Genomic DNA, 19297 nt, shown 5'->3' on the forward strand with positions numbered 1-19297 from the left:
GGAACAGTATTTACTTCAACCAATAGTTACTAGTTTCTAGAGATTTTAGCCAGTAGTCACTAGCAACATATGAACAGGAGGAGGCCCCTTTAGCCACTGAAATCTGACCCATCACTCATTTAGATTGTGGCTCTCTGTATCATAATTCAATTTACTGGCATTGCTTACATACCCCATTTTTCCTTACTTAACCAAAAACTACCAATCACAGTTCTAAAATTTCTAACTGCTCCCAAAGCTCAACAGCTTTTTGCAGGAGAGCACACCTTCTGTGTGAAGAAATACTTTCTGACCACCCCCATGAATGGCTGAGCTCTAATTTTAATTGCACTCAGTTAGCCCATCTAGACATGTTATGACACACCTCCACAAGCGCTTCTGGCCTAGCACTGCAATACAAGACCCCTACCTCTGATGTCAATGTTATGCTCCCTTATTATGGACATCCAAAATGCCAAAATATTTGGATGTTTTTGATCATGAGGGCTGATCTGCTGTTAAATCATTCTGAATCTGTGGGTGGCACGGTGGCTCAGTGGTTCGCACTGCTGTCTCACAGCACCAGGGTCCTGGGTTCGATTCCCGCCTGTCTGTGCAGAGTTTGCACATTCTCCCTGTGTCTGCGTGGGTTTCCTCTGGGTGCTCTGGTTTCCTCCCACAATCCAAAGATGTGCAGGCTAGGTGAATTGGCCATGCTAAATTGCCCAGTGTTAGGTGTGTTAGTCAGGGGTAAATATAGGGTAGGGGAATGGGTTTGGGTGGGTTTCTCTTCGGATGGGTGGTGTGGGCCTGTTTCCACACTGTAGAGAATCTAATCTAATCATAATTTTCAGTCCTAAATGCGTAAATTCCTTAATTGTTATTTCTCTCTATCTTGTAACTCTTTATTCAATCAAATATCTTAAACACCTCAATAGTGGGCTTAGAAAAGTTAGTTGGTGTATATATTACTGTAAAGTGTCTGAGGAAAAATACAGGTGAGCTGAGAGCTCAGAGAGGCACATGGAAGAATGATGTAGCTGTAATGGAGACGGTTGAAAGATGGGCAGGATTCCTGGTCCTTGGGTATGCAGACAAGAAAGAGAGGGTTTAGAAAAGGAGGGGTTTTTTTGCAATATTAATAAAGGAATCAATTATAGCAGTGAAGGGGGATGATATCTTGAAAGGATCATCAAATGAGGCCCTACGGATAGAACTAAAGAAACACAAAAGTGGGGAAACGTGGTGCTGGGTGTGTGTAGCTGCTAAGTAAAAACAATGACTGCAGATGCTGGAAACCAGATTCTGGATCAATGGTACTGGAAGAGCACAGCAATTCAGGCAGCATCCGAGGACAGGCAAAATTGACGTTTTGGGCAAAAGCCATCAGGATGTGTAGCTGCTAGACAGTCAGGAAGAGGTAGAGGTTCAAATATGTAATCAAATTTCAGAGAAGTGTAGGAATAGTAGTAGTGGTGAAGGATTTTACTATGCAAATACTAACTAGGATAGCTTCATCTGCAAGTTAGGGAGGGAGATGAAGAAGACTTAATTGTAGAGGTTATAACCAAGAAATCCATGGATGACACAAAAATTGGTAGTATGGTAAGTAATGAGGAGGATAGCTGTAACCTGCAGAAGGATATCAATGGACTGGTCCAGTGGACAGAGCAGTAGGAAGGCAACTCCCCATATGCTGCCTTAACCACCTTGTCTACCTGCCCTGCTGCCTTCAAGAAGCCAAGGACATGTACACAAAAACCCTCTGATTCCCTCTACATCCTCGGGTCCTACATCCAACATATCTCTCTTGACTTGCTAATTAGTCATCCCAAAATGCATCATTTAACACTTTTCAAGATTAAATTCAATTTACCACTGTTCAACCCGTCTGACCAGTCCATCTATATCTTATTAGGGCACAACAAGAGTCCTGAGTTTTTTTTGTATTGAGGCTGCAGCAGAGATTTACCAGGATGCTGCCTGGGCTGGAGATTTGAGCTATGAGGAAATATTGCACAGGCTGGAAATGGTTTCCTTGAAACTGTGAAGATTGTGAGGGGACCTGCTAGAGGTGTAAAATATTGAGGGATATGGATGAGTGGGCACCTTTTCTGTTAGTAAAGGAGCCAATAACCAGAGGCAGATGTTTAAGATAGGAGGTAAAAGGCTAAGAAGGGAGTTGAGAAGAAGTATTTTCATCCAGAAGGTGCTCGGTGTCTAGAACTCACAAAAGCTGGTTAAGTCCGTTTTTTTTTCTAACATTTACAATGTTCATTTGATGTGTGATAGCCTCCAAAGCTATGGACTATGTGCTTGAAATTGGGATTAGTGTAGTTAGATCTTTGTTGACCAGCACAAACACAACAGACCAAATGTCTGAATCTAATTGCATCATCCCATAATCGTCTACTTTCAAGGCAATATAAGCCTAGTCTTTGAAAAAGTGCGAGAACTGTTGGTCTGAGATTTGTGACCTATGGACCAAATTGAAGACTGTAGGATGTCAAAATTAGAAAGTGGAATGTGATTTTTAAATAAAGAAATCCTTATCATAGATGCTATTGATCTGAATTATTCATATTGATAAAAACACCTCTTGAATTGTGATTGCCATATCAAGTACAATAAGCAATAGGCCCTGCTCAAAGTTTGATCAATGCCTTTAACATTTGGTAGTTGTTGAACTACATAATGTACCTCCTCTTAAAGAATAACATTAATGTATCATTAAATAACAGTATTCATCTTTATTAAAACATTCTCAGATTTTTAACAAGTAAAAATTAATTAGCTAAAAGTTAAGCCAAGCAAAGAGGATAATGCCCCAAAGCTTGATCAATGCAGTTGATTTAATAAAGGTCTTAAAAGATAGAAAGGTTTAAAAGGAATTCAAAATGGGCCGAATGGCTTCTTTTTCCACTGAAGGGATTCTATTTTTCTATAAAAGTTTAACACTTACAAATGTTTTGTGAACTTCATACCTTCAAAAAAAACTGCACTTAATAGAGTGCCTTCCATGATCTCTGGAGTGCTAGCTTTCCAGTCGACTAAGTACTTTCAAATGTATTCAATGCTGTAATGTAAGAAATGTGGTAACCAATTTGTGCAGAGATAAATGTCCTGATAATCAGTTTTAATGGTTGTGGTAATTTTGCATTAAATAAGCAAAGTTACTGTGGAGAACTGGCAATGCTTGAATCCTGTCATGGGATCTTTTATGTTCATGTGAGAGCTGAAAGGAATGGGTTAATCTTGTCATCAAAAGACAGCAACTCTGGCAGTATAACACTCATTCAATATCATTGAAGTTTCAGGGAATATTTTGTGTTTAGTGTTCTAGAATAGGACATGAGTTCTGAACATTCTGGCTCAGGGGCAGGAATGCTAACATTCAGATATGAGGGAGGATGAGTGATGATCATTCAGGAAGATGTTCGAGGTCTGATATTTTGACTGACAATCTTTTAAACCAATACAACTTTATTAGGTTCTCCCTTTATGAATTTGCAAATCACAGTACTTAGTTTGCAATTGAAATTAAAACAGAAATTAAATCACCTTCAGATGTTGTTCCAGAAAAAAAATGAATTGAACAATAATGACATTAGCTCATTGTGCAATTACTTTAATCTTTAGAAGCTTGTGTTACAATTAAAACTTCCAACAAATTACTGCATAAATTGGACAAGGGTGTTCAAAATCACAAAATGTTGCCAATAGCTGAGCATGGGGAGGCCTTCTTGTGGTGCAATGATAGTATCCCTACCGCGAGATGGAGAAGCCGACATTCAAGTCCCACAAACTCTAGTGGTGTGTAATTAAATTTCTGAACAAGTTGATTAGAAAACTAGGTTAATTGTACTTTTGAAAAGCTGAACATGATTTTGGAGAATTTCTGTTGTTCCACCTGTTATAAATTCCGAACTGAAGCTAAGGCCGAGTGCCTGTGACGATTAATGTCTTCAAAGTAATTTTAAAAGGACTGTTGCTCACTGCTTTTCCCTGGAGGTTTCTGTCCACAAATCATGCTAGGGCAAATAACAAACCAGCAATTATAGGTGGTGTCTTGTTGAAGCATTGATCTTGTCTGTTGGCTGAGAGGTGACTAGAGATCCATGATGCTTCTTTTTATGAAGATCTACTGAACCACAAACCAATGAGAAGGTGGTGAGGCCACCATTGTGCTTTCCTGTAAAATCGGGACCCATGAGGAACATTTTGCCTACTGAGAGCTGCTAGCCAATAAGAGGCCAGCTGCTGTTCTGCACCATTGTGGAGGCTGCGGCTGCTGCCAGAGGGACAGTCTCTGTGGTCCCAGGATTGTGGAGGAACTCAGGCCACAGGTAATTAATGTCAGGGGGATGGTTTCATGGTGGAAGAGGGCATGGGGAGATCGACAGCATGAGTAGGTGTTGTAGTTCTCAGCAGGTTTATCCATTTCCCAATGGTGACCTTCTCAGTCAGTCACAGTGTGCCTTTGAGAAGGCCACACACAGATCATAAAATCCCGATGGTGTGGAAGCAAGCCATTCAGCCCATCAAGTCTACACCAACCCTTCAAACAGCTTCGCACCCAGACCAACGCCCCCTTTCCCAGCCCTTATTCTATCCCTGTATTTCCTGTGGCTAATCCATCTAGCCAGCACCTCCATGGACACTATGGGCTATTAAGCATAGCCAATCCACCTAACCTGCACATGTTTGGACAGTGGGAGGAAACCTGATCATCTGGCAAAAGTCCACACAGATACAGAGAAAATGTGCAAACTCCACACAGACAGTCAGCCAAGGGTGGAATCAAACATGAGGCAGCAGTGCTAACCACTGACCCACTGTGTTGCCCTCATTTCAGTTTCAGCTGCTGAGCACACTGCATGATGACAGGCCCACTGTAGCTGGGTTTATCCGAGAGACAGGGGGATGTGATGTTTAAGTGGTTATTAATTGGCCATTTAATGGCCTCACTTGGTGGCTGGGTGTGAAGTTCAACCATGAGCCTTCCCAACCACCACTTAACACTGGCAGAGGTTGGATGGCAGTGGGGTTCAGGTACACCATCATCCCTCCTAATTAATTGCCCTTCCTGCCTCCAACCTTGCCAGCTGAGAAACCAGAAGATTCCACTCTTTATTTTTATTGTCCAAGCATGGGATTTTTGTTCACAAGGTTTGAATCATATTGTTATTGGGCTTGATATTTGCCTTGATTGGAAGTGGAGCAAAAGGGAAAAAAAGGATCATATTGTAAACAAACCTGGTGAACAAGAGTTCTTTCAATGTCGCTGGGTCAAAATCCCAGATCTTCCTCCTGCATTGTGGATCTGCCAACACCAAATGGACTTCAAAAAGACAGCTCATCACCACCTTCTCAAGGGCAACAACTGCTGGTCAATAACTGCTGTGTCAGTCAGCAATACCTACATCCCATGAATGAATCAAAATTCATTCCAATGTTGAAGAAGAAACAGTTTAAATGGACATCAATCCAATGGTCTCTTTGAAAGAATGAGAAATCCAGTTTTTAGTAAAGGAAGATATAGTTATGTTTTATATTATTATAATTATAAACTTTGGGTATTAAACACCATTTTTCACAGATAAGTGATTAACTCTTTAAAAGTCCGAATCAAGAAAGTGCTTAATTTGTGCCATTTGGTATTTTATGGCTGTTCTTGAAGGTATGAACTGAGAGTTCTTATTTACCGTGGTATCAAAAAAAATATTTAAACTGCGAAATCCATTTTCTCTGGATATTATTTCAATTCCACTGTTTGCTTTGAAAGTGTTTGATAATGGATTATAATAAAGCATTATTATTTGGAAGATTAGGTTTTAAAGCAGCGATAGAATAGATTTTGTTTCAAGTTCTGTGACAGTGACAACTTGTGATTTTTAGATCGAAAAAAGATTTGGAGCAGTAAACTAAGTACGTAATTTTCTCAGTCAGATGCCTTGGTATGTTTATGAAGTGCAGTTTTACAACTATAGAAGAAAAGGTGGTCAGAGACCAGGATCAGAGTTTGCCTAAGCAGAGCAGTTTCACATCAGAAGGAGGGCAGGTTAATTTGTTGGAATATTGCGTGCAATTCTGGTCTCCTTCCTATCGGAAAGGTGTTGTGAAACTTGAAAGGGTTCAGAAAAGATTTACAAGGATGTTGCCAGGGTTGGACGATTTGAGCTATAGGGAGAGGCTGAACAGGCTGGGGCTGTTTTCCCTGGAGCGTTGGAGGCTGAGGGGTGACCTTATAGAGGTTTACAAAATTATGAGGGGCATGGATAGGATAAATAGACAAAGTCTTTTCCCTGGGGTGGGGGAGTCCAGAACTAGAGGGCATAGGTTTAGGGTGAGAGGGGAAAGATGTATAAGAGACCTAAGGGACAACGTTTTCACACAGAGGGTAGTACGTGTATGGAATGAGCTGCCAGAGGATGTGGTGGAGGCTAGTACAATTGCAACATTTAAGAGGCATTTGGATGGATATATGAATAGGAAGGGTTTGGAGGGATATGGGCCGGGTGCTGGGCAGGTGGGACTAGATTGGGTTGGGATGTCTGGTCAGCATGGACAGGTGGGACCGAAGGGTCTGTTTCCATGCTGTACATCTCTATGACTCTATGACTAAGATTTTATGTTAGTTGTGAGAATATTATGACAATCAACATTTCAGGCATAAGCCCTTATGAAGGATTTATGCCCGAAACCTCAATTCTCCTGCTCCGCAGATGCTGCCTGACGTGCTGTGTTTTTCCAGCACCACACTCTTGACTCTGATCTCCACCATCTGCAGTCCTCATGTTCTCCCTGTGAGAATATTATAGAAGCCTTCAGGTTGCAGGAACTGGAATGAAGCCGAGGCTGTCAGAATTGAAAAATAAATCTAAGCCAACAATGCTGGAAAAAAGTCTCTGGGACATCAAAAGTGGAAAGAGTCAGTTGAGTAAGAAATCTTAAAGTTATGATAGGAAATGGGTACTTTATTGGATTTGAGTATCAGTAAAAGATATTGTTGGGAAAACGGTTGAATCATTGTTTCTGCTGTTTATGTTCAGGTCTTTCTAAATGGTTACAATATGGGGTAATAAGAACATAGTAACAGGAGTAGACCATTCAGCCCATTGAACCAGATCTGTCATTTAATGCAATCATGGCTGATCATGGTTTACACCTTAACCCACACTGTTCCCATAACCTGCAAAAGTGGAGGTGATTTTGTATTATTAGTGAAGGAGTAACTACTGCATAGATGATGAGGCTTTATGGTTAGAGTTTAGGAATAAAAAGGGGCAGTCACATTGTTCGGAGTGTATCATAGACTCCCAAATAGTCAGTGGGCAATTGAGGAGCAGATACATAATCAATTCATTAAAATATATAAAAGTAATAATAGGGTTATTTATTAGGGATTTCAACTAACCCAACTAATTGGGATTTTCACAGCATAAAAGGTTTAGAGGGTGCTGATTCTATAAATAGAAGCATAGACAGGTTGGATAGATATTAGCTGTTGCCTTTAGTCAAAGGATCAAGAGCAAGGAGGCACACTTATAAAGAGAAAGGCATTTAGAGGGGATTTTAGGAAAAATGTTTTCATCCAGAGGTCCACAATGCATTGCCTGGGATAATAATTCAGGCAGGTAATCTCGGGCAAAGTTAAAAAGTGCTTCAATATGCCCTTAAAATGTTATAACATTCAAAGATTTGCGTCTAGTGCAGGAAAATGTGACTAGTGTGGATTGTAGTGTATTTTTTGGTGGTATGTATTCAACAGGCTGAAGGGCCTCTACTGTATGATTCTATGAACCTTTTATGTTATTGATAAGGTTCCAGAGGCGTAGTAACCTTCAGCTCTATTAATTTCTCAAGTACAACCTGATTACTAATAATAATTTCCTTCAACTCCTCATTCTCCCTTGTTACTTAGATCTCTAATTTTGATAGATGTCTTGTCCCTTCCTAGTGAAAACAAATACACAGTACTCATTTAACTTCTCTGCCAATTCTGTGTACCCTTTTTCTCCCTTGTGTAATAAACTTGTGTTTTGTTGTTAAAAACAAATCATGTGAATATGTACAGTGACTAATCACCATGGTAACCAAACTGCAAAAGTAAAACTTATGATCTGTGAAGCTAAGTTTGATTCTGGGATTGATCCGTAATACAATCAGTTGGGATCATTGCAAGTGTCTGATAATAATTGGCAATAATATCAGTACACTAACACTGCAATTTTATTTTTGTTCACAAAATAACAGTGAAGCTAATGGCAGAAATGCAATTTTAGGTGAGGGACAAATGCGAGATTAAACATAATTCAGTAGTTATTGATTGTGTTATATACATCCTTTCTGAGATTTGGAAGATAGTGTTCCTCTTTCTGCTGTACTATTGAAATGCATTGAATGTTGTGAATGCAGCATTTGGCAGCTGGGCAGTAGATGTGAACTAAGCACACAATAGAATACTGGATGCAAAATTCAGTTTACACTGCCTTCAGGAGATTGAAAGTATTGGGAGTTCTTCCAACATCATCCAGGTCATTGTATGAAGTATTCTCTGATCCACTGTACTTTGATGACTGTACTTCCATCATACACAAAAAAAATCAGATTCCAGGCTGATAAGGATCTAGTGCATTAGCACAAGGATGGGAAATGCTTTATTTCTGAACACAGAAAGACAAGAAATAGGAACAGAGGTTGTAGAAATTGATTTATACAGCCCATTGATCCTGCCCTACCATCCAACACGATTGTGACTGATGGAGCTGCAAATTGTTTGGTTGTGTGATCATGTATGAATGTTATAGAGTTATACAGAGTGGAAACAGACCCTTTGGTCCAACCAGCCCATGCCAACTATAATTCCAAACTAAACTAGTCCTGCCTGCCTGTGTTTGGCCCATATTCCATATCATTAACATAGTGAAAATTATCAATTTATATATCACAGAAGCAATATCAAATGTAATTTAACATGGAACGTAATAAGGAAATATTGGGATTGCCAATGCTTGGCCAAAAAGCTACATTTTAAGCAGCAGTTTAAACACAGGAGAGTATAATCCATAACAAACACAGTGTTGAAATGTCACTTCTTGATTTGTACAGATTTTTTCCATGTTGATATATTTATATCTAACCCGAATCAATGCAATATTTATTACATATAAGCAATCTTTTTCAATCAAAGCAATGGAAAATCTTTGAACCTTATCTTCAAAACTACATTTTAATGCTTTGAAGTTACTCAATAACATGTAACAAATGCTGTGTTAGTGTGCTAACTCACTGCCATCAAATTAGTTAAACAGATAGTCTATAGCATGAAATTCTTTGTTAAAGCCATCACTGTCCCTTGCATTATTCTGTAATATGGGGCTGTACTGACTCAGTACAGAGGAACCTCGATTATCCAAATTTTGATTATCCAAATTTCGGATTGTCTGGACAAGATCATGAGGTCCCGATGCTTGGCTAAACTGTGTTATCCAGCATTCGATTATCCAAACAAAATACTCCCCTCCAGTGTCATTCGGATAATCGATGATTCTCTGTAAATCAGCAACTACAATTTCAAGTACAGAGCAGGAAATAGAGTGGCAGGTGGACTGCCAATGCCTGTTCACTTACCCATCTCTGCTGGGGATTTATGAGCAGCAGAATGGGTATTAAGTGACCCACCATCCTTGGATGAATTGAGCAGTCAGTTAATGGCATGTATGGGCCACTTAACACCTTCGTCCCACAGCATTATGTAATATGGCAACAGCATTATATGGATATATCATTAGGGGGCATCCTATGGGGACTCCCATTTGTTCACCCAACCCATGTTTTCTTTATCACAGTCCTCCCCACCCAACGTTTGGTGAGACCTGGTTGACTGGTGCCAATGAAGTGACCCCAATTTCCCTTTCAGTCCTGCCTCCTCTGTGGCTCCTTATGGGTAGCTCCTGGAGATGTTACTGGGACCATCTGTCATCCAGGAACTCTCAGAAACAAGACGTCCTGCTACATGTGAGGGAACAGAAACCACTACCTCAGGCATTTAACTTTTCTGTATTTCAAAAATGTACTTTATTCATAAAAATATCTTTGCATATATAGAGTCACAAATGCAGTTTGGTTCTGTACAGTAGCCTATTAAGGAAACAAACCAACATTGGAGTTTGACTATCCAAACAAACTCAAGATATCTCTTACACATACATACCATATTTATGTGCATTGAGGCACTAGGAGGGTCCAATAACTAAACAGACGATCCTTTACCTTCAGCAGAAAGACCTCAGATGATGGTCTTTCCACACTGTACTTTGGCAGCAGCTGCCCCAAGCTTTAGTGTGAGCCTCAGCACATAGTCCTGGATCTGGGAAAGTGCCAGTCTGCAACACAAGGTCGAGGCTAACTCCTTGCTATGGAAGACCAATAAGTTTTGGGCAGAGCAAAGATTGTCTTACACAGAGTTGATGGTCCTCTAGGCGCATTCACTGTTTGTCTTGGTGTGCGTCCTGGGGAACAGACTGTAGAGCACAGAATCTGCATCATGGAGCTGCTTTTTCCAGACTTTCTTTGCAAAGGCACGTTCCAGAAAGAGATGTGTGTCTGACAACCATTAACTCTGTTTATGCCTTCTCAGCTAGAATGAAGGCTCATCCCTATCTATTCAGCTGAGAAACTTCAATTTGGATGGAGGCAGAGGAATTGGAGGGGTTGAAAAGTTGCAGCCAGAATCTCTTGTGCCTAGAAATGTTTCAGACAAGTTCCCAGAAATGTCTGTCGACAGGTTCAGTTAACTTGATTTTTGATGCAGTTTTAATATTAAGCAGCAATAAGATTCATGTACACCTGTGTTGCAGAAACACATAAAGTTGCAATACAAATCTACTTACAAATCACTCAGTTCATGTCTTAACTGCCAAAATCATTACTTCCGTGCTTCTTCCTAATTGCATAGCTATTTTATGCTGACAATTTGTGATTAGTTAGTAAATGCAAAAAGAAGAACAACCAAAACAGATGATTCTTTTTCCCTATCACTAATTGTATGAATTTTTCATCTGATTTACTTTGTAGGAGAGAGAGTGAAATGCGGATCCCTAATGGTTGGCTGTGTCATCTGGCTCCTGAAATTATTCAACAACTTTCTCCCTCTACAGATGAAGACAAACTCCCATTCTCCAAGCAATCAGATGTATTTGCATTTGGGTTAGTTCACTGTTATCATAAAACAAGAACTGTATGTCTGGTGTAGAAAAAAATAATACATTAAACAAAACATTACAGAGAGAGATAGGTATAAATTCTCAACATCCTATAACTTTAACACTGGTAATGCTTTGATATTAGTCAATTACTTATTACATATATTGTGTTGCCTGTTAACCCTCCCACCATCAGGCTCATCAATGTTGTGGTTTTTGCTACAGTTTCTGAATCTTAGGTCTTACTTAGAGTCCATAAAATAGCTTCCAGAGGGTCTGTAAAATCACATGAAAGTGGTGTAAAGTAGGTCTAACTGTATGGATGGACAACTTGGGTGACTACTCATGCCACCATGCCAACAAGTCACCCCTTAGGACATGTGAACACTTTCACATTATTCCTTTGAGCTCTAGAAAATCTCTACAGGCCCCAGTTTGAGAACTACGAGCAGAGATTCCACCCCTTATGACTAGTCTTACTGGGAGTTGGGGAAGCAACCCAGTTGAAACTATGGATCAATTACAAGCAATTTTCACTATCATTATTTTTTTTAATAATGAGCTGGGAAGACCTAAAAATTCATGTCTTTTATCATGAATTGTTTGTCCAAAGTCTGTTTCTAAAAAGTACATACAAAGCCATTTGTATTTGTCAATCACACAGTTTTCTGCTTTCATTTGCTGTTCCAGGTGTCATACCAAGTTCTCTTCTACTTCAATAACCTGTACAATTTCCCTTAAACTTTGTGACACCACTTTTGGTGATATACAATAATTAATATTGTTATAAAAGTCAATCAAGAGTAACCACAAGCTAGTCCTAAACACAGAGTTGCTGTATGATTGAATGACTCTATGACAGAGCATAAATATTTTTTGGGTAGGTTATTTTAAAAGGATTGGGTGAGATGATTAATGACTGCTATTTAAATGAGGTTGTGTTAAATATATTGAAATGGAATCTTTGTTCTTTGCCTATCCAATGATTACCCTTTGGAGCTTGTGAAATTTGCCGAAGGCATTTTCTCCTTACTCCAATACTCCATCAAAACAGATTAATGAATGCGTACGTAGGAAAGGACATGTTACAGCATATCCTGATATCAGTAATCACTGTATGCATCATTTTAGGTACTACCACTGTGCAGACAGCATAAAGTGCAAGAAATTAAGTAAAGGGGTGAGACTAGAATGAATGTTGTCCTCTTTGAAACAAATATTTTATATGACAAGCTATTAATCTATAAAAATGCTAAGAGTATACCAGTGCATTTAATGAGATTGATTGAACTAGACTTTTCTATGAGTTGGTTATTCCATACTTTAGCTGATTCAGCTTTTATTTTCTCATGATTTTCTATTATTAATGTGAGGTAAACTTTATAATTTGACTTTCAGTTGAAGCTCTTTATTTTAATAAACCCAAAATAAACTGAAAATTTCCTAGCATGGTTTCAATGGCAGGTTTCAATATTATTCAAGTACCCATAAAAAGCAATATAGCAATATTTATTAACACAATATGTAATGTATTAAAGTGATGAAGGTTGCAATAGAAATGAAAAGTTTAAATTATAGTTCCCTCTCATATTCCAATGAAATTCAATCATTTCTGAGGAAGGGTCACTGGACCAGGCATGGTAACTTTGGCTCAGTTAACGGTGGCTTAGTGGTTAGCACTGCTGCCTCTCGGCACCAGGATCAATTCTAGCCTTGGGTGTGTCTGTGTGGAGTTTGCACATTCTCAATGTGGGTTTCCTCCAGATGCTCCGGTTTTCTCCCACAGTCCCAAGAAATGCAGGTCAGGTGAGTTAGCCATTCTAAATTGCCCATCGTGTTAGGTGCCTTAGTCAGATGGGAATGGTTCTGGATGGGTTACTTTTCAGAGGGTTGGTGAGGACTTGTTGGGCCGAAGAAAATCTAATCTAAAAAAATTGCTGCCAGACCTGCTGAGCTTTTCCAGCAACTTCTGGTTTTGTTTTTGATTTACAGCATCCGCAGTTCTTTTGGTTTCTGTTACAGTTCTACATCAGTACAATTTTTTTGGAAACACTATACTAATGGGTTACATACATTTATTAATTTTTATGCCAGAACTATATGGTACGAGTTGCATGCACGTGAGTGGCCTTTCAAGAATCAGCCAACAGATGCGATAATATGGCAAGCTGGAAAAGGCATGAAGCCTAATCTAAGTCAAATTGGCGTGGGAAAGGAGATTTCGGTATGTAGAAATCAAATTATTAAATACCTTCAGTGCAAAGCAATTTTACCACATATCTCTAACTTACATGTAATTAGACAATGTCTTTTATAAATTGGTGCCAGTACATTAATACATTATATAGCTAACAGTAAAAGGTGGTGTTTCCCTTCTCATTTTCTTCACATGCTGAGTTTCCAATCTCAGCCAGGCTATCACGGGAAGGTGTTGAAAAGAGCTAAGAAAATTGAATCTCCTCCTTCCATTCTCCTTATTATTGATTCAAAACTACAACAGCAAAGCTTTGAAATAGGCCATCTCCCTCCCCACTTAGTTTATGGTTAGAGAACTAAACAAAAGAGAAAGATTAAACATATAGGCAATATTCAAAAACTGCAGGACACTTCTATTTTCTATTGAATGACTCTTATTTTATATGATTTATATTTGAAAATAGTGCTGAGATGATCGATCTAATCAATCTTATGTAAAGACATTACAGAATAAGCCTAACAACTAGTAAACTAGATACATCTAAAGAATCAGTGTTCATATCTGGATTAATACCATTCTTCCTCAGTGTTTGCTGGTTATAGCTGTATATAGCTGTATATAAAGTTAAAGGAGGATCTTTTTCCAAAGCTTGTTTTGTAGTTGTTAATTCATGCAGTCAATGTTTTCATTGAACCTAGATGCTGTTAAAGCAATGCTGCTTGATTCCAAGTTTACTCCTCCTCCATCTGCCCTCTCCGGATTGCAAACTTCTATCTCTTCCTATCAATGTTCCCTGATGATTTAAGAGGCTCAAAAGTTGCAAGCACATTGATTTGATATGAGCAATTCCTTCTGATCTTCATGACTATCTTGCTATAACTGTGTTTTTGAGAACAGTTTGGTGAGCTTTCACACCCATAGTTCTTTTGGTAAAGCTTGTTATCACTGTATAGTCTTTTCCATTCAGTGAAGCACTTTTTTAGAACAGGGATATATGGTAACCTCAAATAACCTTTACCTCTCTTTTATACAATGTCAGTTTTGTACAACTTGTTAAATACAATGAAAAATATTTCACAAACCAATGTCAATAATAATTTTATTACATTTATACCGTTTGACAACGTAATTTTGTTTTCATGGTGTTGTTTATAAATCCAAATGTTGAACCTCCAGCAATGTCATTATTGTATTGATATTAATTCATCTGCTTCTTGCTATAATTCCTATTATGGAAATTTAGCTATATTCCATTTTTAAAACCTATTATTCAATGTGTTAGCTTTCAGTCTGTGAGCAGGTGAAAATAAATAAATACATGGTGGAGCAAGTGATTTTTAAAAAAATAAATAGTGCACCTTTTACCTATTTCCAATTGATTCCAGGATATCTTGCTTTTATGCTGGGCCTATGAACAGGAAGAGCGTCCCAGTTTCTCGAAAATCATGGAGCTACTTGAGAAACTTCCCAAGCGAAACCGCCGCCTCTCCCACCCTGGACATTTTTGGAAGTCAGCCGAATATGTTTCCCTTAGTTCCAATGTGTGAAAGTCCAGATACAAATTGATGGATCTCAGATGCACTCTTGCATTTCATGCATTACATTGCTTTACTGTTTCAAACGATTGGTGGGCAAACCAGATCAATCCTTCAAGGGCACACAAGTTGGGAATCAGAAGCTGGAACCCCAAGTGAGTGTTTTAAACCTCAGTCATAGCCTAATAAAATCTTCTGGAGCAGTAGCAGGCACAGTTTAGCACACTGTTTTGTTCACCACAACTCCATGATGAAGGCAGTAGAGTGTGGAAATAGCATTTGGTTTAATTGAGTGGTCTGTTCTAACTTTGAGTTGAGTATAAAGGCAGTCACTTGGAGAAAAGACCAACTGAGTACAAAACAAAAATTCTTATACATGAATTCAGTGACATTGTTGCCAAAACCTAACTCTTGCATGATACTGTGACTGTTTTGTATCTACCTGCAAATGAGGAAAGTTCTAACTGCTCAGATGATTTATCAAAAGGATAATATTGCGTAAAGTGTGGAAACTTGCTGAGACCACCTCCGTGAAACAGGGTGCTGTTGTGACCTAGAAAAATGTGTGACCATGAGTAATGTCCTCTACTTTAGCACGGTGAATAAGATCACACCGTTTAAGTCATGTAATATCAAATTATTTATATAAACAATTATATCAGAGTTTGATAATACATGCAATCCTAATAGTCAAAAGTTGCAACAAAATTGAACACCGGGCTCCTTGTTTGGTCTCTAATTTAAATCCTGTTATAATTGGATCTGATGCCAAGGCAGCAGTTGAAAAAGGTCACGGCAGACCCTGAGCATGAATCCAATAGTGGGCTGGATGGTCTTATTGCTACCACTTCAATGGGGATTTTTTTATCAGCTACTTTTGTGTCTATTTTGGCCTATCACCTGTAATAGGATTATCCTGTGCTGAATCTGTTTTGTTGCCAATCTCTGGACAAGAAATTATAAACAAACATCTGATATTGGTCAGTGATACCTTTATCCACATTCTTTTGTATCCCAATGAATACAGTCTCATGCCCCATCTTCTGCTGCTCCCTGGCAACTGTTGCCCCACCTAGTTCTGCACACTCTCACTGCCAACTGATTGTGCCAACTGTTGCTCTGAAATAAATAAACTGTTTAAAATATCATTTCAATGCAAACAAAACAATGCACAAACCTTTTCATATAGTTAAATAATATTTTAACCTTAAATCTTTACTATGGATACATAATTCATTCAGTATAATAGCAAATCATATTATTGTATTACGTAGCATCTCAGGGCACAGGTCTGTCTTTAGTTCTGAGGCATTTTTGTGTAATTTTTCTCCATGCTTTACCTTTTTAAAACATCATAATGTTTGAATTTTTTGCAGTTTAATTGATTCATATCATCTGAAAATTGAATCTTGGCTGTATAACTGACTGATACAATCTGTATCCTTGTGGCCCCAATACAGATCATGTGCAGACAGATGGGAATTAGTTTAGAATGGCATCATGGTTGGAATAGACATGGTCAGCCAAAGGACCTATTCCTGGGCTGATTGTTCAATGTTCATCTGTGTTTACTGATATTGTTAAATGTAGTCCACAAGTTTAAGTTGTAGTTCCATTAAAAAGTGATATTATCCAGCACTGCAATTTTATTAATCCTTTCCCATGATAGAAGTTCACATTTATCTGTGAAGCCTGTGTGAATAAAGAGGGAATTTACAATTGTATAGCTTCTTATAATGTTCTCAGTACAGCACAAAATATAATATAATCAGTGGTTACTTTTGAAATAGAATTACAGAATTTGGAGACAGGGCACACAGCAAGTTCAAAATTAAAACAGCAAACTAAATGACCATTCAGTGTTGAGGGAGGGCTCTTGGCCTGCACACTAGGGAATTCTTACTTTTCTTTGCAAAGTGTTGTGGGAGTTTTGCATTCAGTTGAATAATTGCTTAGACGCAACTAAAGCCTTGATTGAACATCTCATCTGGAAGACAGACCTTTCAACAATGCTGCTTTCTAGTGCTATTTTAGATTATATTCTCTAACTGTAATAGGCATAAACCCACCACCTTTGATTCAGTGGCAGGAGTATTCAAAGATATGGAAGCATGTATTGACAACATGTTCTGAAAATCATTCTGTATGTTAGATTATACCATTTCCGTTAGTTATTTCCCACAGTTCATGAAGATTATATCATTGCATCCTGAATATTTAAATTTATTTTTATTTTGGAAATTTGTTCTAAAGGGGAAGATGCACAGTCTGAATAGAGTGGTCAATTAGATAGTACTTTCAGTAGATCTATCTACACTAAGTCATTGCATAAAGTAATATTGTGCCAAACTCAATAGATACTTTTCCGCTGTTTTACAAGTTTCATTTCTAATTTTTGGCATAAAAACATATTCAAAAGTTATTTGGGTTTGTGCCATTGAAGGTATTGATCATAATATATTCACAAAAGTGAGTTGTGAACTCAGCTGACTCATCATGAGATAGTAAGTTTGGCCCACACATCCTCAGCTATACAGCACTTAGTTACTCAGGGCAATAGCTTCAACAAAGACTGTTCTTGAGGTCGTAGATTCATTCGCTGAGCTGATGTGGTTTTCTGCAGACGTTTCATCGCCTCGCTAGGCGACATCGTCAGTGCAACTTCAATATGATGTTAAAACCAGAAGTACCAAAAAACAGAGACACTTAAATTGCAGGCAGGACAGACCACCACTGTATAAAAGACGCACCTGACAATGTCACCTAGCAAGGCGATGAAATGTCTGCAGAAAACCACACCAGCTCAGCGAATGAATCTACAACCCATCCACGACCCGAGCTACAAATCTTTGCAAAAATTCTAAAAGACTATTCTTGACAAACAAAGATAGGACGTGGTGGAGCGGCTGTTGGTTGTGATGGGCAGTTGCAATCTGGTCATTGCGCCATCCTCTTACGGGTAGTGGTAAATGTTAAACACAGATATAAGGCTAATTTTGATTGAGTTTTGGTTTGTGTTTTAATGCTAGTTTAGCTCTGTTGCCTTTGTTCCTGAATTATCTCAGTGTTCTCAAAGCTTTTACTCTCAAGAAAATCGCAAGACCCAAATGATAGGAACTTGTCCTATTTCATAATGTGCTTTTTACACCTTTCAACCTGTGTTCACGAAAGGAAAGCATTTAAGTCCAGTTTAGTTTCAGAGTTTAAGTAATCAATCCAAACTGAAAATAAACTAAACATTTCAAATGTTGGAAGTATTATTATATGAAGGTCCATTTTGGAACATTGGAGATGATAAATAATTGAAGTTTAATTATCTCATGTAACTAATGCAAAAAATTGGTGTGGGATTTTGTGATAAATGAAAATTAACATAATATGGAGTAAAAATAAAACACCTAAGGAAAAAAAAATCCATTTAAATCTACAAATAAAACATGATTTGTTTTAAATTAATTAGATAAAGCTGTTCATTGTTACATGTTAAATTGGATTTTTTTCTGAACTTCATTTGATGTTATACACTTAAACTTCATGTTTTGTGGCAAAAGAAAATAACTCATAGCTCTGTACAGTTTCAACCTTTAGCTTGCCAACAAGTCCAGGAACATTACTGTTTAATAGGCAAATTGAATTTGTATGTTTCGGCTCTCACAATTTGTTAAAAAAAAGACACTTGTAATGTTACTGAACTTTTGGTGATATCTTTCTCGCTGCAATATTCACCATAATTCCTCCCACAGACCAAAGATGTTCAAGTTAGTGGATTAGCCATATTAAATTTCCCATGGTATCACAGGGATGTGCAGGCTTGGTGGTTTAGCATGCAAAATGCAGGGTTAAATGGATGGGGTGGGTCTGGATTGGATGCTCTTCGGAGGGTTGATGTGGACTTGATGGGCTGAATGGCCTTCCCTTACACTGTAGGGATTCTAAACCAGCTTTTAAATATCATTTTTATAATTTGTGATGGTTTGCATGAATATTTTATTCTCTTTGATCATTTTTATTGGCTTTCCTTTGCTGTATTCTAAAATCTTCATAATCCTCATGTAACTATCTCATGATAATACTATTTCTGGCAGCATAGACCTTTTCTTCCAATCTTCTATAATCCTTAAGTTCCTTTGTTAGCCATGGTTGAATACATTTTTGGGGGTTTTGTGTCTTGAAAGAATGTTCAGTTGCTATGAGCTATGCCATAATTATTTAAAGATAATCCAAATGTCTATGTGCCATCACATTTTTAAATGTTTTGTCCCAATTCACCCATTCTTGACTTTGTCTTTTGGACATTATTCCACATTCTAAATTTAATTGCTGCTTGCCTTAAGCACCAGTGAGGCAATACACCATCTTAGAGTCATGTTAATGCCACA

The 19297-nt window shown here is 38.2% G+C and overlaps 1 protein-coding gene across 1 annotated transcript in view; it reads left to right on the forward strand.

The window, feature by feature from the left end:
* ksr2 (kinase suppressor of ras 2) overlaps positions 1-16594 on the forward strand; it is a 396641-nt gene extending 380047 nt beyond the window's left edge. Inside the window, exons 19-21 of the mRNA XM_088000110.1 lie at positions 11059-11190; positions 13281-13410; positions 14769-16594. Of these exons, the coding sequence (XP_087856236.1) occupies positions 11059-11190; positions 13281-13410; positions 14769-14930 (424 nt within the window). The 3' untranslated portion in view covers positions 14931-16594. The remainder of the gene's footprint in view (positions 1-11058; positions 11191-13280; positions 13411-14768) is intronic.
* Positions 16595-19297: the final 2703 nt, after the last annotated feature.

Source organism: Chiloscyllium plagiosum, unplaced genomic scaffold, assembly GCF_037043375.1.
Source record: "Chiloscyllium plagiosum isolate Xiang-an unplaced genomic scaffold, Cpla_swu_hap1 HiC_scaffold_24, whole genome shotgun sequence".
NCBI classification, from domain to species: Eukaryota; Metazoa; Chordata; class Chondrichthyes; order Orectolobiformes; family Hemiscylliidae; genus Chiloscyllium; species Chiloscyllium plagiosum.